The 17,515-nt window shown below is 35.4% G+C and overlaps 1 protein-coding gene across 3 annotated transcripts; it reads left to right on the forward strand.

Annotated features, from left to right (window-relative positions):
- Positions 1–1,334: 1,334 nt before the first annotated feature.
- LOC109237600 (probable helicase DDB_G0274399) lies at positions 1,335–10,570 on the forward strand. 3 transcript variants are annotated; one of them, XR_002069647.1, is made up of 9 exons: positions 1,335–1,528; positions 2,720–4,440; positions 5,638–5,817; positions 6,217–6,312; positions 6,411–6,573; positions 6,648–6,780; positions 6,860–8,623; positions 8,759–9,618; positions 9,701–10,570. XR_002069647.1 is itself a non-coding variant. In XM_019403914.1 (8 exons), exons 2-8 carry the CDS (start codon positions 3,060–3,062, stop codon positions 9,173–9,175), a joined length of 4,134 nt encoding a protein of 1,377 aa, XP_019259459.1. In that variant the 5' UTR covers positions 1,335–1,528; positions 2,720–3,059; the 3' UTR covers positions 9,176–10,570. The 3 variants fall into 3 exon arrangements, 2 of the variants coding, with proteins under 2 accessions (XP_019259459.1, XP_019259460.1); XM_019403914.1 differs by having other exon boundaries at positions 8,759–10,570; XM_019403915.1 differs by lacking the exon at positions 1,335–1,528 and adding an exon at positions 1,574–1,734 and having other exon boundaries at positions 8,759–10,570.
- Positions 10,571–17,515: the final 6,945 nt, after the last annotated feature.

The raw sequence follows: 17,515 nt of genomic DNA on the forward strand, positions 1-17,515 counted from the left end.
TTTTTTCAGGATTTCCGACAAGATTATCTTAACTTTGGATAAATTTTTCAATTCTTAAAAGATCTTACCTATTTGCTCTAGGAAACGTTATTATTTGTTTTATTTATTTATAATAAATCTAGTTAATAGCATATCATAAAAGATAAATGTTGTAGAATTTTCAACAAAAAGAATTTTATATTTATTTAATTTTCTTATCTTCTTGTGAAGCTATTTTGAAAGTAGCTATCATGTAATATAATATTATACTAGTTTAAGGATTAATTTATCGACGACTTTCTACCACCTTGCTAAAAGATGGACGTATTATCACACAAGGAAATTTTTTGAATGACAATCTAAGCGTGACAAATTTTTTAGGAGCGTTTAAGCTATCGAACAAAATATAGATTACACCAAACATGCAAAAAATTTATAACCTAAGATTACTTTCAACTTCATTTATGAAGAGAAGGTAACCGTGTTTGTATCATTTAGATATTAAGCGTTTAGGTTAAAGTTAGAACTTGCATTTTATGCACAAATTATATAAACATATTTACGTAATCATGTCAAATAGCATATAGACATCTATATTAGACTATGAAAAATATAAAATTATATTATATCAGAACGAATCGAATTACACGAAATATGTACGATATTTACGCGATCAATGCATAAAATTAAAACAGTTACATGTGTCCACATTTACTTTATCAATATAGTACTGATATTTTGTTGAGTGGCAAATAAGAAAATCATATGAGCTTTTTCCTCCCCATCATAAATTTTCCAAAATTATCCAACAATATTATCCCATTTACCATAGATTTCCCAATTCTTAAAGATCTTACCTATTTTCTCTAGGAAAATTTAGTCTTTTTTTATTAATCTAGTTAATAACATACCAAAAAAGGAAAAGAAAAGATCAAAGGAGCCAAAAAACTAATCCCAAAGGAAACTCACTACTACGACAAAACTGATCATTTCTTTTCTTTTTTTGTAAAGGCCAATAAAAATCAAAATTTGAACACGAGTCTCGTTTACATATACGCCTGTTAAACGGATCTAGACAGATCATCATGCAAAAGCCCTTAAATGTCATATTTACCCTCTAACCTTTACCCCCAAGCTCCGCCCTCCAATCTGGTATTCTCGTAATTTCACGAACGTAAATAAGCTAAAATTGAAGGGCAATTGCGTACATATTTAAAATAATAAAGTGACGCCGTCAGATTAAGTATTAGCCGGAAATTTAAATAAACGGTGATCGGCGTTAAGTCCGGCCGGGCACATGGGCCCTTGTATTTTCCTATAAATAGCCCCCTCCCCACTCTTCTTTTTTCACTAGCATTCGTTTTCTCTCCCCTCTCTCTCTAAAACTCTCTCTCTCGACAGCTCTCTCTACAAATACAAAGCACACCACCAACTATAGAAAACTTTAGAGAAATTTATTTATTATTATTCTGTTATTAAAATTTGTTTATTATTTTAATTGTTTTTTTTCTTCTTTGACTCTTTCTAGATTTCGTGGTGCTGTTTTGAGGTACTTTTCCCCTCTCTCTCGCTCTCTTTATCTCTCTCTCTCTCTTACACACACACTCTTTCTCTCTCCACACAGTTTGATTACTAATTAAATTTTAAAGTAAATAAAAATAGATCGAAATAATATATAGAAATAATAGATCGAAATAGAGACTAATGGCTTTGATCTGGGGTTGAATGAATATGATGAATTTGGGAATTTCTATGGTAAATTGACTAATGGGTGATATTAATTAATTTGTATAATAATTTATTTTGATTGGTTGTTAGATTCTTGGAAACCCTAACTAATTGGGAATTTGTAAAGATTGAATCTTGTTTGATGGCTTCTTTTGGAGAATCTTGGCTGGTAGAGGGTCAATCTGGTACTAATCTAAAAGGGGTGCTAGGGGTGATTTAGTTGGGTAATTAGTTGTTAGCTGTATTGTTATTTATTTATTTTTTGTGTACTGAGTGCTGTTTTGTTCACATTGGTTGGATTTGTTTTGATGCATCATTTATATTCTGCTGTAGTGGGTAGCTATTTATGCCATTACTTAATTGTATATTTTAATATGTGGGGATGGAAAGCTAGGAGTGTTTATGTGTTATTGGAGCTATTTGATGAGTTTGTATCGGTGGATGTGGGTCGCTCGATTAATAGAGGTGAAAGATTGGGGATAGGGTATGTTAGATATTGTTTTTATTGGGGGAATATGGTTTTATCTTATCTATGAAGTCATAGATATCTTGTAGTGCTATCAAAGAATGTATGTTTACATTTTTTTATGTATTAGGATATAGATAATTTACTAAATGAAAAGTCACGAGTGTAATAAATTTGAGAAGAACTCGTACTTCTTTCGATGGAATTCGTGTAATTGATCTTGATTTCCAGGTTTCCTGTCTTCTTAGCCTTGTAGTTTTTTAGAAGGGCCTGTAGTTGCTTTTTCTGTGTATTTGGTTGTTGAGGCTAATCTGTAATTGCTAGCGTGGTGTTTATTTCCAGGGCTTGAGCTTGGTGTTGAATTTTCATTGTCTTCTGCGTTTTCTTTATTATTTGGTTGATTCTGACGCAGTTAATCTTTGTGATAATGTAACATCGATAAGATTTAAGGATTTAACACATAGCTTATGTTTACTTTTTTCTTTTGATTTTCCTTTTTCTCCTGCAAGAAGAATTGCTGATTAAGATATTAATTTGATCATGCAGGCTGTAGCTATACGTTCCTGATTTGAGATACTGCGGCTGCAGCTGTGAGTGCTGACCGCTAAAGCACTTCATTTGCTTCATGTTTAGTATTCCAATTAGACGAGGATGATGTAAATCTTATGTTCTTGGCTGGATTGCAAACCAAAGTGTTTGATGCTGTGACTTTTTTCCTTTAATCAAGTTTGTTGCTTTCCCCAAATTGCTGAGTATTTCTTGCTTTTAATGTTCTGTGGGAAACAAAGAAGTTAGAATATTTGCCCATAGCCTTTGAGAATTAAATATTAGCGAGACGTGGTGGTATAAGCTTCTTTTATTCAGTGTATATGCAATTATATTTGAGATGGGTTCTAAAGGAAGGCTGTTGTTTGATCTTAATGAACCCCCTTCTGAGGATGACCAGGACAATGATGGTGTCCTCTGTTTCCAGCCTCAGAGAGCAGTCCCCTCTTCTAGTACCAAGACTTCTGAGTTTTTGGCATCCTCTGTTGATCCTCCGGGGATAGTAAACAATCATGCTTTTTCCCATGCCTCTTCTGTTTCAGGTTTTCAGCCCTTTGTACGGTTGAAAGGTGCAGAGGCATCTAGAGCTCCTGAGGAACAGAAGAGTGCTGGGGCCTCAACTTTCAGTGGTGCTTCATTGTCTACATCAAGTCAAGAACATGTATTGAAGGCTGTGCTCCAGCCAGATCTGAACTCTCTCGGTATGCAAACTGCTGAAAAGGAAGAAGGTGAATGGTCTGATGCAGAGGGTTCAACAGATGCATATAAAAATTTAGGGATCAATGATAAGTTGAATACTGATGTTGATAAAGCTACGCAGGAGAAATCAGCAGTTGAGCCGGTGAATAATAGTGATAAAGTTGGCTCTGCCGATAATGCTTCTCAGGATAATGAGAAACGGAATGGTGAAATTTCCAATATTTCTTCTTTAGAATTAGATCCAGATACAAATGATAGAAAAAGTAATAGTAGCAGAAATTCTGAAACCAGTAATAAAGCTGATATCGCCATGGATGGTCAGGAGGATTCTGGCCAGGTGCCAAAGCATAGAGAGATTAGAGGTGCAGAGGCAATTCATGCATTAAAGTGTGCTAACAATTTTGGTAAGCGCCCTAAGATTGACCAACAAAAGGAAGCAATGTTGGGAAAGAAGCGCAGTAGGCAGACCATGTTTCTTGATTTGGAAGACGTTAAGCAGGCAGGTTCAATAAAAAGTACTACTAGGCGGCAAAATTTTCCAGCACCTATTACTCGTATTGTGAAAGAGTCTCGTACCATTCCTCCACCTGCTGAAAAGAATGGGGAAAAGCAGAGTCAGCAACTTGTCAAAGATATAAAACCAATTGAATCAACTAATGAAGGCAACTATCCTATGGAATCTAATGATTCTAAATCTGAATCAAGTGCTGATGTGAACCTAGCACCTCTAGGTCGTCCAAGATGGATGAATAGTTCGATCGACCTCACATCTGAGGCTCAAACATCACCTATGCCTAGGCTGAGTTCTTCGAAACATCCCACGGATCTGAGACAAGGTAGAAATTCACAGGTCCCTGGTAGGAAGCAGCCTGCTCTGACAAGTCAAAGTTCCATGGATCCAAAATTGGGAGCCAAAAAACCTCCGTCCAAGAAGCAACCTATAGTAAGTAGCCAGTCCCAAGATACATCTGTGGAACGCCTTATTCGGGAGGTGACGAACGAGAAGTTTTGGCAACATCCAGGTATTTTCCAGTTCCACTTACATTATTATTCTCATCATTGTGAGTTATTACTGTGACTGTATCAACACTGCTTCATTAATTTTTTCTATCTTGAACTTTTTATTCTTTTCTGTGCTTGTAAGCAATGTGACATAGCTTATGAACCTTTCCCTGATGATTCTTTTTTGGGTTGGGTGGGGGGTATGTCCAGTTTTCTATTTGGAGAAAGGCTCCAAATTAGGTTTTAATAATGAGCGTTGGTCTTGCTGTGCCTAGTAAGGATAGTGATATGGTAGATAAACATTTACGTTGTCGTAGATGTTTAGTTATTTCTCTTGTTAGAGATTAAGGATCAAAACTTGCGTTTACCTAGAATATTGTTAGAATGAGTGATGTGCAGATTTCTCACCCTTTCTTGTGCTCTGTCATAATGATCGTGTTGTCAGATAATATGAAATCCATTTCTTTTAGGATTTACTTCAAAAGCAAGTATGTGTTCTTGCTCAGGTGGTCATTCAAGATTTGGTTAATCCTTTAAACTTCTTTTATGTTGTATTTTTCATTTTTCTGAGAATCTGAGTGGCCGGACACACATCAGCTGAACATTTTCACATCTCTCTCTCTCTCTTGTATGATATGTGAGTTCCTCTATGAAGGTGTATGTTTATTAAATGATATATGCTTTGTACTGCCACTTTCTTCTAGGTTGGTATAGTGACCTATATATAGCATCCAGTTTTATGGAATGCTTGGTGAGTCAGGATTTACCGTTTTAGTTTATTGAGTGGTGGTGTTTGTATTATTACTCAGGCCCATGCATACCAAAGGGGATCCTCCAGCTTCATCTGGTGGGCATCTCAATCATCAGGATAGCTTGTGGGATGGAAGAATTTTTTGTCATCTCAAAGTTAGCTATATGATTATTAGTGTTTTTTTTCATGATCTCCATGGCTAACCTGTTCACATGTATCAGGAGAAAGCACTGAATACATTTTTGTGTTAGCTATTTTTTATTTTTATTTTTAAAATGTGCTCTGGTTTGCTCCTCTGAAGTGTCGTATTGGACATGTTAGTAGTGACTAGCCTTGTACAGCTCCTTGAGTCTCATAGGGCTTTTCTTTTTTCAATTTCTTATTTGCCTTGTGTCAAAAAGTGTTGTGGTGCATGAAGTGCCATCATTTGGTTTATTATTAAGGAGTGAACTTCTCTTCATATCAGATGAAACGGAGCTTCAGTGTGTTCCTGGTCACTTTGAATCTGAGGAAGAGTATGTTAAGGTGTTTGAACCTTTGCTCTTTGAGGAATGCCGGGCACAGCTGTACAGTACTTGGGAGGAGATGGCTGAATCAGGAACCCATGTGAAGGTCCATGTTAAAAACATTGAACGGCGAGAAAGAGGTATGTTGTGGCAACTTTATTTATAAATTTTATTTGTTTTATTCTTTGACTCGGATATGAGGGACAACTTTTTTTAATACCAAATCCATATTTGGGAAGCTATTCAACTTTTTTAATGTCGCGTCTTTGCTTTTGAGCTACTCTGCAGGTTTGTTTTATCATTTCAATCTCTAGGATTTCCTAGTTTCCCGTGTATCAGGCGAGACAAGATTTTACTGTATCAAGGATAACATAAGTGTTTGATTGACCCATACATATAGGTTACTCTTAGAAAGGCTCCCTTCCGAATGAAAGAAAACACACACATACAAGAGAAATTCAAAGAGTGGAAGCTGTGGTCGGCCTAGCTGGAATTCTTTTCCTACCTATCTAATTGGCACTGCATTTTCTTCTCCACAGGATGGTACGATGTAATCCTTATTCCAGAATGTGAGTGGAAGTGGTCATTCAAAGAGGGAGATGTTGCAGTTCTCTCAACTACACGTCCTGGGTCAGGTTGGTATTATAACATTTTGTTGGAGTGTATGTCAAATTTCCTGTGTTTCTTCTTCTTAATTTTAGTATAACTTCTAAACTTTGTATCGACGAAGCAGTCCGATCACGGAGAAGCGGAACCTCAACAGTTGGGGATGAAGAGCAGCCTGAAATAACTGGTCGCGTGGCCGGTACTGTGAGACGACACATACCTATTGATACTCGAGATGCTACCGGGGCCATCCTGCACTTCTATGTTGGAGATCCGTATGACACCAACAGGTTAGTGACTAGGCTTTTAACTACTTCCACCTTCCTTGAGTAATGAGCTAACAATTTGGTATTTGTTCTTTCAGCAATATTGATAGTGATCACATACTGCGGAAACTACAACCAAGAGGCATCTGGTTTCTGAGTGTTCTGGGTTCTCTAGCAACGACCCAACGAGAATATGTTGCTTTACATGCATTTCGGCGTCTTAATCTGCAGGTTATATCTAACCCTAGCTCTTGCCCAGGATGCTTTTTCTGCTATCTGTTTGAATAACGAACTATGGTCTTCTGTGCAGATGCAAAATGCAATTCTTCAGCCAAGTCCGGAGCACTTCCCTAAATATGAAGAGCAGACACCTGCAATGCCTGACTGCTTTACGCCAAACTTTGTTGACCACTTGCACAGGACATTCAATGGACCACAGCTGGGAGCAATCCAATGGGCTGCAACGCATACAGCTGCTGGAACTAATGGTATGACAAAGAGGCAAGATCCATGGCCTTTTACGCTAGTTCAGGGGCCACCTGGTACAGGTAAAACACACACTGTGTGGGGAATGCTGAACGTCATCCATCTTGTTCAGTATCAGCACTATTACACAGCATTGCTCAAGAAACTTGCTCCTGAAAGCTATAAGCAGAATAATGAGAGTAACTCAGATAATGTTGCTACTGGATCCATTGATGAAGTCCTGCTAAGCATGGACCAGAATCTCTTCAGAACCCTCCCAAAGCTATGCCCAAAACCTAGAATGCTTGTCTGCGCTCCTTCAAATGCTGCTACCGACGAGCTTCTTGCACGTGTTCTTGATCGTGGATTCATTGATGGCGAGATGAAAGTTTATCGGCCTGATGTTGCACGAGTCGGGGTGGATTCCCAAACGCGTGCTGCCCAAGCAGTCTCTGTAGAGCGGAGAACTGAACAGCTTTTGATGAAGAGTCGTGATGAAGTTTATGGGTGGATGCACCAGTTGAGAGCTCGTGAAGCTCAGTTGTCTCAGCAGATAGCTGGCCTTCAAAGAGAACTAACAGTTGCTGCTGCTGCTGGTCGTTCACAGGGATCTGTCGGAGTTGACCCTGATGTTCTTATGGCTAGGGACCAAAACCGAGATTCTCTGTTGCAGAACCTTGCGGCAGTGGTTGAGAATAGAGATAAGATATTGGTGGAAATGTCCCGCCTTCTGATTTTGGAAAGTAGGTTCCGTGGTGGTAACAATTTCAACATGGAGGAAGCTCGTGCTAGTCTGGAGGCTAGTTTTGCCAATGAAGCTGAAATTGTTTTCACTACTGTCTCAAGTAGTGGGAGGAAATTGTTCTCTCGTCTCACCCATGGTTTTGACATGGTAGTCATTGACGAAGCAGCCCAAGCCAGTGAAGTAGCAGTCCTTCCTCCTCTTTCTCTTGGTGCAGCACGGTGTGTTCTTGTTGGGGATCCGCAGCAACTTCCTGCTACTGTTATCAGCAAAGCAGCCGGAACTTTGATGTACAGTAGAAGTCTCTTTGAGAGGTTTCAGCAAGCAGGCTGCCCAACTATGTTATTATCAGTGCAGTACAGGATGCATCCTCAAATTAGGGATTTTCCATCTAGGTACTTTTATCAAGGTCGCCTTACAGATAGTGAAAGTGTTGCTAATCTGCCTGATGAAAGTTATTACAAGGATCCTTTACTAAAGCCTTACATCTTTTATGACATTACACATGGTCGGGAATCACATAGAGGTGGATCTGTTTCATATCAGAATACCCATGAAGCGCAGTTCTGTCTTCGTTTGTATGAGCATCTTCAAAAAACTTGTAAATCTGTTGGTGTTGGGAAAGTTACTGTAGGTATAATCACTCCTTACAAGCTGCAACTTAAATGCCTCCAACGGGAGTTCGCGGATGTTTTAAATTCTGAAGAAGGAAAAGACATCTACATAAATACTGTCGATGCTTTCCAGGGTCAAGAGCGTGATGTTATTATAATGTCATGTGTGCGTGCCTCAAACCATGGGGTAGGGTTTGTTGCAGATATACGGCGAATGAACGTTGCTCTTACTCGTGCAAGAAGAGCTCTTTGGGTATGTTATTTCGGTCTCCATTTATGCACATAATTCATATCCTCTACGTGCAAAGCTGCTATGTACGAGTTAATAATAACTTAGCCTTTATTGTTTTTTTTATGGGTAACTTACCCTTTATTGTTCTCTTAACAGGTAATGGGAAATGCCAACGCTCTGGTGAAATCAGAAGATTGGGCTGCATTGATTGCCGATGCCAAAACCAGAAAATGTTACATGGACATGGATTCTTTGCCTAAAGAGTTCTTGCTACCCAGGTCAGCTTCTCATGCTCCTCCACCGACCAAGATGGCTAATAATAGAGGTTACAGATCTTCCTTACGGCACAGAATATATGATACACACATGGAGTCCAGGTCAGGAACACCTTCAGAAGATGATGAAAAGCCAAATGCATTACATGTAAGAAATGGGAGTTATAGGTCTTCCAAGCCATCACAAGAGAACTCATTGGATGATTTTGATCAATCTGCTGATAAATCTAGAGATTCCTGGCAATATGGCATACAGAGGAGGCAAAATACAGCTGGAATTGGGAGAAGAGATCTGTAGCTGATGTCCGTGAATGTGTGCCATGCATCATGGGGACCAACCATTTTTGTTCCTGATGTTATGACTTGCTCCTGGCTGGGAGACTGGTTGATGGCATAGCTATGTATGCTGATCGTATGTGCGAAGTATGGTTTATTGAAAGGACTTCTTGGTGATGTGAGAATGGAAGACTATGGCAGTAAGGAAGCATTTCTGTTCCTAAAGACTTGCTCCTCCTGGCTTGGACAGCTCTTGATGACGCAGCTGGTCAAGCTGGTCTTGTTTGCAGAATATGGTTTGAGGAAGGGAATTCTTGCTGATGAAGAGAATGGAAGGCTATGTTGCAACAGAGTGATATCCTGGTTGATTGTGGTGGTACTTGGAAGATTTAACAATCTGATGGGATTTTGAGCAATGGGGGCTCTCAGTCGTGGCTGAAGTTCTTTTGCTGATAGATTATAAAGGTACTTGTTTGAAACTTATGATGACTTGAAATTCTTGACTATATAGGTACAGCATTCTCATTTCTTTGAGCTTTTCAAACAGAGCACTTAGCAACTTGTGTCAAAGCCTCCATTGGGACAGAGAAGAAAGTTTATCCCAGCCAATGATCTTGGATACAGAGCCATTTGTGGCTTTTAAATGTGAATTCTTCTCGTCAGAGCCCTTTACTGGTTGCTTCTCTGCCAATGATGTATTACCATCGAGACTATAAGAGTTGGAGCTCTGTTAAGTAGTATGTCTGAAATTGACGTCATTTGTGCCATGTTCTGAATTTGAGCAAGAATACTAGTCCATGGAATGAGCCCGGGGCATTAAAAGAACTGAGCTGACCGTGTGGGGAAATTGTTTCAGAAAGTTACTGAATTCATTTAAGGCTGAGCATGGAACTCTGGTGATAAGGTAGCCTGTGAATTCCAACCATTACGAGCTGATGAACAAGCCATATAGACTGAGAAGTGCTGTTATTTGGTTCCTAAATGTTGCTATGGAGGCCCTTGGCAGATCCTGGACTAGTTCTGTACATATTCTTGTCAAATGCACAATTCTTTTTATTAGGTTGTCTAATACTTAGGGATGTTGCAGAATTTCACATTTTTTTTCCTTCCCATAAGAAATTTTGGAGTTTATTTTTCATTTTTTCGCTGCGTTCTCCATGCCCGATCTGTCTTAGTATGTTCGCTACCTTGGAATGATATGTTTGTTGGTGATGTATGTGCATTCTTCACTAGTAGTACTATTCTTCTCGCTGGCTGTATAGAAGGGTTGTGTTCGAGCTCACCTTGATTGGTTAGCCTTAAAGGTTTAGCCCGAAGTCCTAACCCTATAATCAATGAATTTTGAATTGTAATTTGTATGTATTAAGGTGCGGAGTTGGATTAAATCAATGAAGTTTGAGACATCTGTTTATCCTGATATCCAATATGCCTTTTATACAAATTAAGGGTTCTAACATTTGTTGTTTTTTCTTAAACTTTTCTTACTCAAACAGACTTTTTAACAAATTATATTTTCGCATGTATTTAAAATAGTCCAGGTTTTTTAATATACTGCCGATTAATCATATCTATCAATGAAATTAAGAAAGTAGGATGGCCCTTTAGGTAAATTCTCTCAACTAGTAGCATTTTCTGCAAAATTCACCAATAATTGCTCTTAAATTCATGTACTAACTCTAAACTGATATTGCCATTACTTAAATTTTAAACAGTGGAACTGTTTACTGTTTGCTAAAACTATTCCTTGAGTGGTGTTTTAAGAAAAACACAAAAGTAGTACTATATAACAGATTTTAAAAATTGACGGCAGCGGATATTAATAATGGGGGTATAATTTTGGTTAGAATTAATGCCATTACTAATCTTGATCGGATATGACGATTACTTTGTGAATAATCGAATACCGTTTTTACTTTGCATGCTTCTTTCTTATCTTCTAAAAATTGTTAAGTATCTTTTATCTGTATTGAATTTAATATGGAAGAATTAGTTTTGACAAACTGTTGTGTTTACATTTGTGTTATAGCTATTTAAAAAATCACTAAATCCTAAAACATTTTAGGCACTGAAATTTGGTTTTTCAAAATAAATTTGGTATTAAACATCTCTAATATTACCATCAAAGTTTACAATCTGATAGTACTTGTGAGAGTTTCTCATGTTCAATGTTTTCACTATCTTCCTCCCGTTCCCTCCCTTGATTCCTTATGTAATTAAAAAATATTTAAGAAAAAAACACGTTCCATATTTGGCACAAACCAAACCTATTGGTTTTGGGGTTTGAATTTTTAGAGCAACCCACTAAATTTAGGTTTAGTTTTAAAACCATCTAGACTTAAGTCCTTACACATCTGGAAATACCTTTTTTTTTTTTTTTTTTGTTAATACCTTTTAAAAATAGACACTGAGAACTGATATGGTTTGAGAGAGACTGCTGCATAATTGATTCATTGATTTATTTTAAAGTAAGAATAATAACGACAAATGAAAAATGTAAAAATATGAAGTCTGTTATAAATAGAATTTTATTTATGGTGAATGTCTATATTTAGAGAGATTCTAGGGTTTATTATTTGGTGGCTAAGTCACCCCCTCCCTATAAATAGAGGGTTCTATTCCATTGTAATTCATCCCAAAATTCATTAAGAATTCTCTCCCTCTACTTTTCTCTGCAATACTCTTGTTCTTCATTTATTGTTTTATAACACGTTATCAGCACGAGACTCTAACCAATTGAGTAGAAGCTTTGGGATTGAGCATAATGATTGTCAATTATTCCATGAACTACCTTCATGATTAAATTTTAGATTTAAGGTAAGTATTTTACTTTATTTTTCTCTTTTATATTATTGAAATTCTATAATTTAATTTTATATACAAGAAAAGACAACAAAGTTTGATTATAACTCTAATGGAGTTTGTAAGAAATTATAACCACCTGAAGTGGTAAAAATTTTATGCCTCACCATGATCAAATTCATGTATGATTGTGGGCAAAGAATGAAAATCTGTCCCATTGAATTTGCTCCATTCTCATTCCCTTAAGAGAATGTGATAGCAGTATGTAATACGTCTGAAAGAAGACAAATTTATTACCATGAATAATCAATGGATGTGGACGTGGCAATAGACGAAATTATATCGTCATCATTGTAGTAGTGAGAACAATAAGTATTCTCAAAATAATCATTCATTATGTGAAAGTAATATTTGTCATCGATTTGACATGAGATTTTGTAAAGCACATATAGATGAATATGGTTCATTCATGATTTGAATGTGACAACATGTGATTTATGAATACATATTCATTCTTCAAAGAATATGAACGTGCTAGTGGTAGTGAATATACCACACTCACCTCTAGATGGAGGTTTGAGATGATATAAGAAAATAATGTCATTATTATGGCATGAATGGTCATTGGTCGCGTACTTATTGTATGCCAAAATATTTTGGCATTGTGATTATTAAAAGACAACGGTAATGCAAGAAACAGATCTTGCATATAATTTTGACCATAACCATAATGGTATAACTTTCTCTTTAAAAGAGATATTCACCATATGGGTGTTGATGAATATGTGGTACTACAAAATTAATTGAGAACTCTGCAAAAGCCAATTATACTATTTTGGAGAAACACAAGTGATTACCAATAAGGTATTGTGTTGTAGTAATCTCAAAGAAACTTATTCAGTTTTCAAAGTATAGCGAAATCGACTGGTTATATTGAGACTATAAATAAAGGAAAGATTTAATATCTTCTATTACTACAACTTGTAGCGGGGTAATATGTATGTGAAAAGCTACTCGCTTTATTCTCCAATTTGTACTACATAAACAAAAGAATACCACAATAAAGTGGATGTTTATTGATATAAAATCCCATATCATAATAAACTTGGAGTTTATTGATAATTGCACATGTCATGGTGTAAACCTGAACTTTATCAATATTGATAATTTATTCAGTTAACATAATTGGTTTAGCCATGTTATTTAAGTATGATGTGCAAAAATAAAAGAGAATTCACATGGGTATATATTAAAGAACTAGAAAGTTCTTTACGAATTCTCTTACACTGCTTGTTCTCATTAATTAATAGACCAATTAAAATTGGGATTGAATCCCATGAATGCTGGAAATATCAAAGGTGAATATGGTGCCATTCACCTGCCATGTATACCACAAAAGATGCATCTATGAGATGGTTACATGTGCAATTATTATTAACCCGCAACATGTATTTTGCGAGGTAACTTGCTCAATAGTTTAATTTCGAGCATAATTTCCAGATTTTCTATTCAAGAAGTTCATCTTGATAAGTTGGTTTAGCAAAATGATTTATTGAGTGCCTCCACTTAATAGCTAAAATATTGCTTATGAGAACGAAGTTATCTATATCATTTTGATATACGTTATATACGAAAAGTATATTATATTCTCCCCTCACATTGGCAGGGTCAGGAACCAAATAATTCCATCTTATTATTATTGACGTGCGGTGTATATTTTAATTAACACCATAACGCACAAAGATGGGTTCTCAAAGTTGAGGAAACAAGTTAGTTTTTCTAACATGAGGGGGAGACATGATAAACAGTTGAGAAAAATTTACGTGGAATGAATATCATTTGTACATCTAGATCCTCGAATAAGATAATATGAACTTGAAGTTCATAAAAAGACAATTCATTTGCAATATATTGCAAAGCATACCACATGCATTTGATGACCCAAAGAAAGTAACTATATTCTCATTGCAAATGCTCATATTAAGTCCTAGAAGGACAAAGTCTATGGTACGCTTAAAGCGTATAAACAAATCGGTTTCAAATAAACTTCTTGATAAAGAAGATGAGCAAATGATCTGAATGATCATAACAAAAAGAGGCAAGTGATCTAGAAGATCACATGACATAACACTTCATAAAATCTCATTAGAGATTCAGGTACTTGAAAATATATATGAAGAGATCTCTATGTTATGTCTTTATGAAAAATAAGGAGGTTGGAACCGATATAAAATGTTTGTCGACGAAATCTATAATAGCGCTAAATATTTATGAGGATCTTAAGTCTGGAGAAACAATTCAAGTAGAATTTGGTTTCATATGAAAGACAAGTAGTTTTGGACCTGCAGTTCAAACACCTGAAAGTATAAAGTCAATGGTATGTGCAATCAGTTTTCGATATCTTATATGTCTAGCATGACATGAAAACTTGATATGCATCTAAAGTCTACTATATGGCTTATATGACTTAACAATCCCTGAAGGATTTAAATTGCTTAAAGCATATAGAATTCATGGTCATGAAGCACTACTTCCTCAGTGCAATTTGTGCACAAATGTATCTTGTTATAACTATATGCATGATAATATGATTGCAAGAGTTTTCACCTCTATGTGAAGATATTGAACTGACGATTCCAACAAGATCATATGAAGATAGTTCATCTCTATCAAGAATGATCATTTCAAGGTGCAGTATATTCATTCAAGTTAATATAGCTGATTTGTTCATCAAATCTCTACCAAAGATCTTTTGAAGATGGTGCACAAAATTGGAATGCAAATGCTCATGGATGTGAATTGATGCTTTCATCAGGGGGAGTTAATACGCGTTGTACTCTTTTTTCCTTACAAGGTTTTGTCCCACTGGGTTTTCCTTGCAAGGTTTTTAACGAGGCAACCAAAAGGCGTATTGTAGATATGTGTACTCTTTTACTTCTCTAGAATTTTTTTTCCACTGGGTTTTATTTTAGTTAGGTTTTAACGAGGCACATTATCTGTTGAATAGACATTCAAGGAGGAGTGTTATAAATAGAATTTTATTTATGGTGAATGTCTATATTTAGAGAGATTCGAACGAAAGTGTGCTCCTGCGCACCAGCTGAAGAAAGGAGCTTTGGAAGCTTACCTTATTATTATATTAAAAGGGGAAAGGGTGGAAAACCTATCTGACTATAAGAGAAAGGGCAAGCAAAACCTACTCCTAACAAGTTGCTNCCTATAAATAGAGGGTTCTATTCCATTGTAATTCATCCCAAAATTCATTAAGAATTCTCTCCCTCTACTTTTCTCTGCAATACTCTTGTTCTTCATTTATTGTTTTATAACAAAGTCGACAAATTCTTTATTATGAAATCAAATATATTATAACAATTATATCTAGGGGCGAAGCTATATATGGTTAAGGGTGGGGTCAACTGAACATCCTTCGCTGAAAAGTTATAGGTACTATGTATAGGGTAAAATATTACTTTATTTGTTATTGATTTAAATGGATTTTTACATACCTATACACTATTTGAAACCTTATTACGAAAAATGTCCATGTTTTGGTATTTACCCGACCTAAACACATTTTAGTTACAAAATATATACAACTAATTATATATTATACAACTTATCTACAATTTTCATATATTATTTCTATCCAATTATATACAACTACAATATCATACAACTTCAATATAATTTTTATACAATATTGTTCAACTTTCATACAATATTTAAATTATATATATATATATATATATATATATATATATATATATATATATATATATATATATATATATATATATATATATATATATATAATACAATTTTACTACAATTTTGTAAGTATAATGTATTTCATGTCTTCTTTTTCTTCTTCTTCTTCTTCGAGTTTCAATCTGAAATTCAACCAAAATCAAGTCTAATCTTCACCAAAACACCCTCAAAATTGAGATATAACCTCCAAACCATATTCCCAATCATTTGCAACAACATCCAATCCAAACAAATAATGATTTTTGAAAATTCAAATTCGGGTTCAAAGCTTCAAAGCTTTTTAATGGCTGTCAATGGTGGATTGCTGCTCTCTTTTTCTTTGCTTTACATTACTGGAATTAGGGATTGAGAGATAGAGAGAGACGTAGAGAGAATTCCCAATTGTTTGGAACAACACCCAATTCAAACAATATAATATTTTTTGAAAACTCAAATTCGAATTCAAAGCTTCAAAGCTTTTTAATGGCGGTCAATGGTGGAATTGCTTCTCTCTTTTCCTTTGCTCTACATTACTGAAATTAGGGATTGAGAGAGAGAGAGAGAGAGAGAGAGAGAGAGAGAGAGAGCATGAGGGAGAGAGAATAAGGATGAGAAATAAGTGATTCCTAATATAGAGGGATACTCATTTAATTCCTAAAGTGTATATAATTGGTAAATTTTTATATAGGAGGTAATTAAATTGAAACTTGAGTAGAAAGGGTAATAAAGTTTTCAATAGTGTATAGGTATGTAAAAATCCCATGATTAAAAATAGACTTTGAACACCCTTGTATAGCTCACTGACCTTAAATTTCCTAGCTTCGCCTCTGACTGTATCCAAGTACTTAGAAGAAAATATTTTTGCGCAAACGTGATTGACAGTACAAGACGTAAAGCGAATTCAATGTTAGCTTGGGCATTAATAGATTATCTTACCTCAAACGTGTAATCATATAAGCATCTTCTTTTAAAATATTGCTTGATGAGAACTTTTAATATTTGAGCTCTAACATTCTAGACATGCCAACATGATTACATTGTTATTAAAGGGGAAAAAAAGGAAAATAACCATTTTTTTTTTACACTGCTATTTAAGAATTAACTACCATCTCAAAAGCAATTAACATTTTCCCGCTTTATAATTAGTTAGACAAAATTAAATACCCCTAAATTAAACACATGAAACCTTCTTTTTTTTTTTTCTTCTTCTTCTTTGTAACTTCCATAACTATAACACAGATGAAATTCCCCTTGGGAGTTGGCAGTTTTACCGGTTGAGAATTCAAGAGTAGAGTCATAGAGTTTGTTTTTCTATAGTGAAAAACTCAAAAATGAAGTCATGAAGTTTGTAGTTCCAATGGACAAGATAATTACAAAAAAAAGTGTGTCCACTGTCCACCTAACTCTTGTACATTTTTTGGTAAAAAGTTACGTTTTCCCGTAATTTATTTTAGAACTAGAGCGAACTTAAATCATGTGTACACCAGGTGACTGGAAAACGTAAAATAAATCAAAGATGGTACTGAAGACAACTCCTGCAAATTCGAAAGAGTTCAAAATTAAGTTATGCAATATTTAATTTTAAGTATTAAATAATCTACAATATTGGTGGTATATAGAAAATCATGTAAATAGAGAAACGCTACATTCTGATAATCAAGAGAAAGAATTTTTTTTTTTTTTTTTTTCTGTTCTAGAGGATCTCAACTTTCATTTTTCAAAAATAACAAAGGAATGGTCCATATGTACAGTAACTAGTTAGAATCAGAGGCGGATCTAGGATTTAAACTCTATGGGTTCATTTTTAAGGTTTTTA

The sequence above is a fragment of the Nicotiana attenuata genome, unplaced genomic scaffold (assembly GCF_001879085.1).
Source record: "Nicotiana attenuata strain UT unplaced genomic scaffold, NIATTr2, whole genome shotgun sequence".
Classification (NCBI taxonomy): Eukaryota; Viridiplantae; Streptophyta; class Magnoliopsida; order Solanales; family Solanaceae; genus Nicotiana; species Nicotiana attenuata.

What these genes read in the sequence shown, in the direction of transcription:
- LOC109237600 (XM_019403914.1), top strand. Translation starts at nt 3,060, where the DNA reads ATGGGTTCTAAAGGAAGGCTGTTGTTTGATCTTAATGAACCCCCTTCT. An exon ending in GATCCGTATGACACCAACAG is followed by an intron (nt 6,574 to 6,647) that starts GTTAGTGACTAG and finishes TTGTTCTTTCAG; the next exon opens with CAATATTGATAGTGATCACA. An exon ending in GTGCAAGAAGAGCTCTTTGG is followed by an intron (nt 8,624 to 8,758) that starts GTATGTTATTTC and finishes TTCTCTTAACAG; the next exon opens with GTAATGGGAAATGCCAACGC.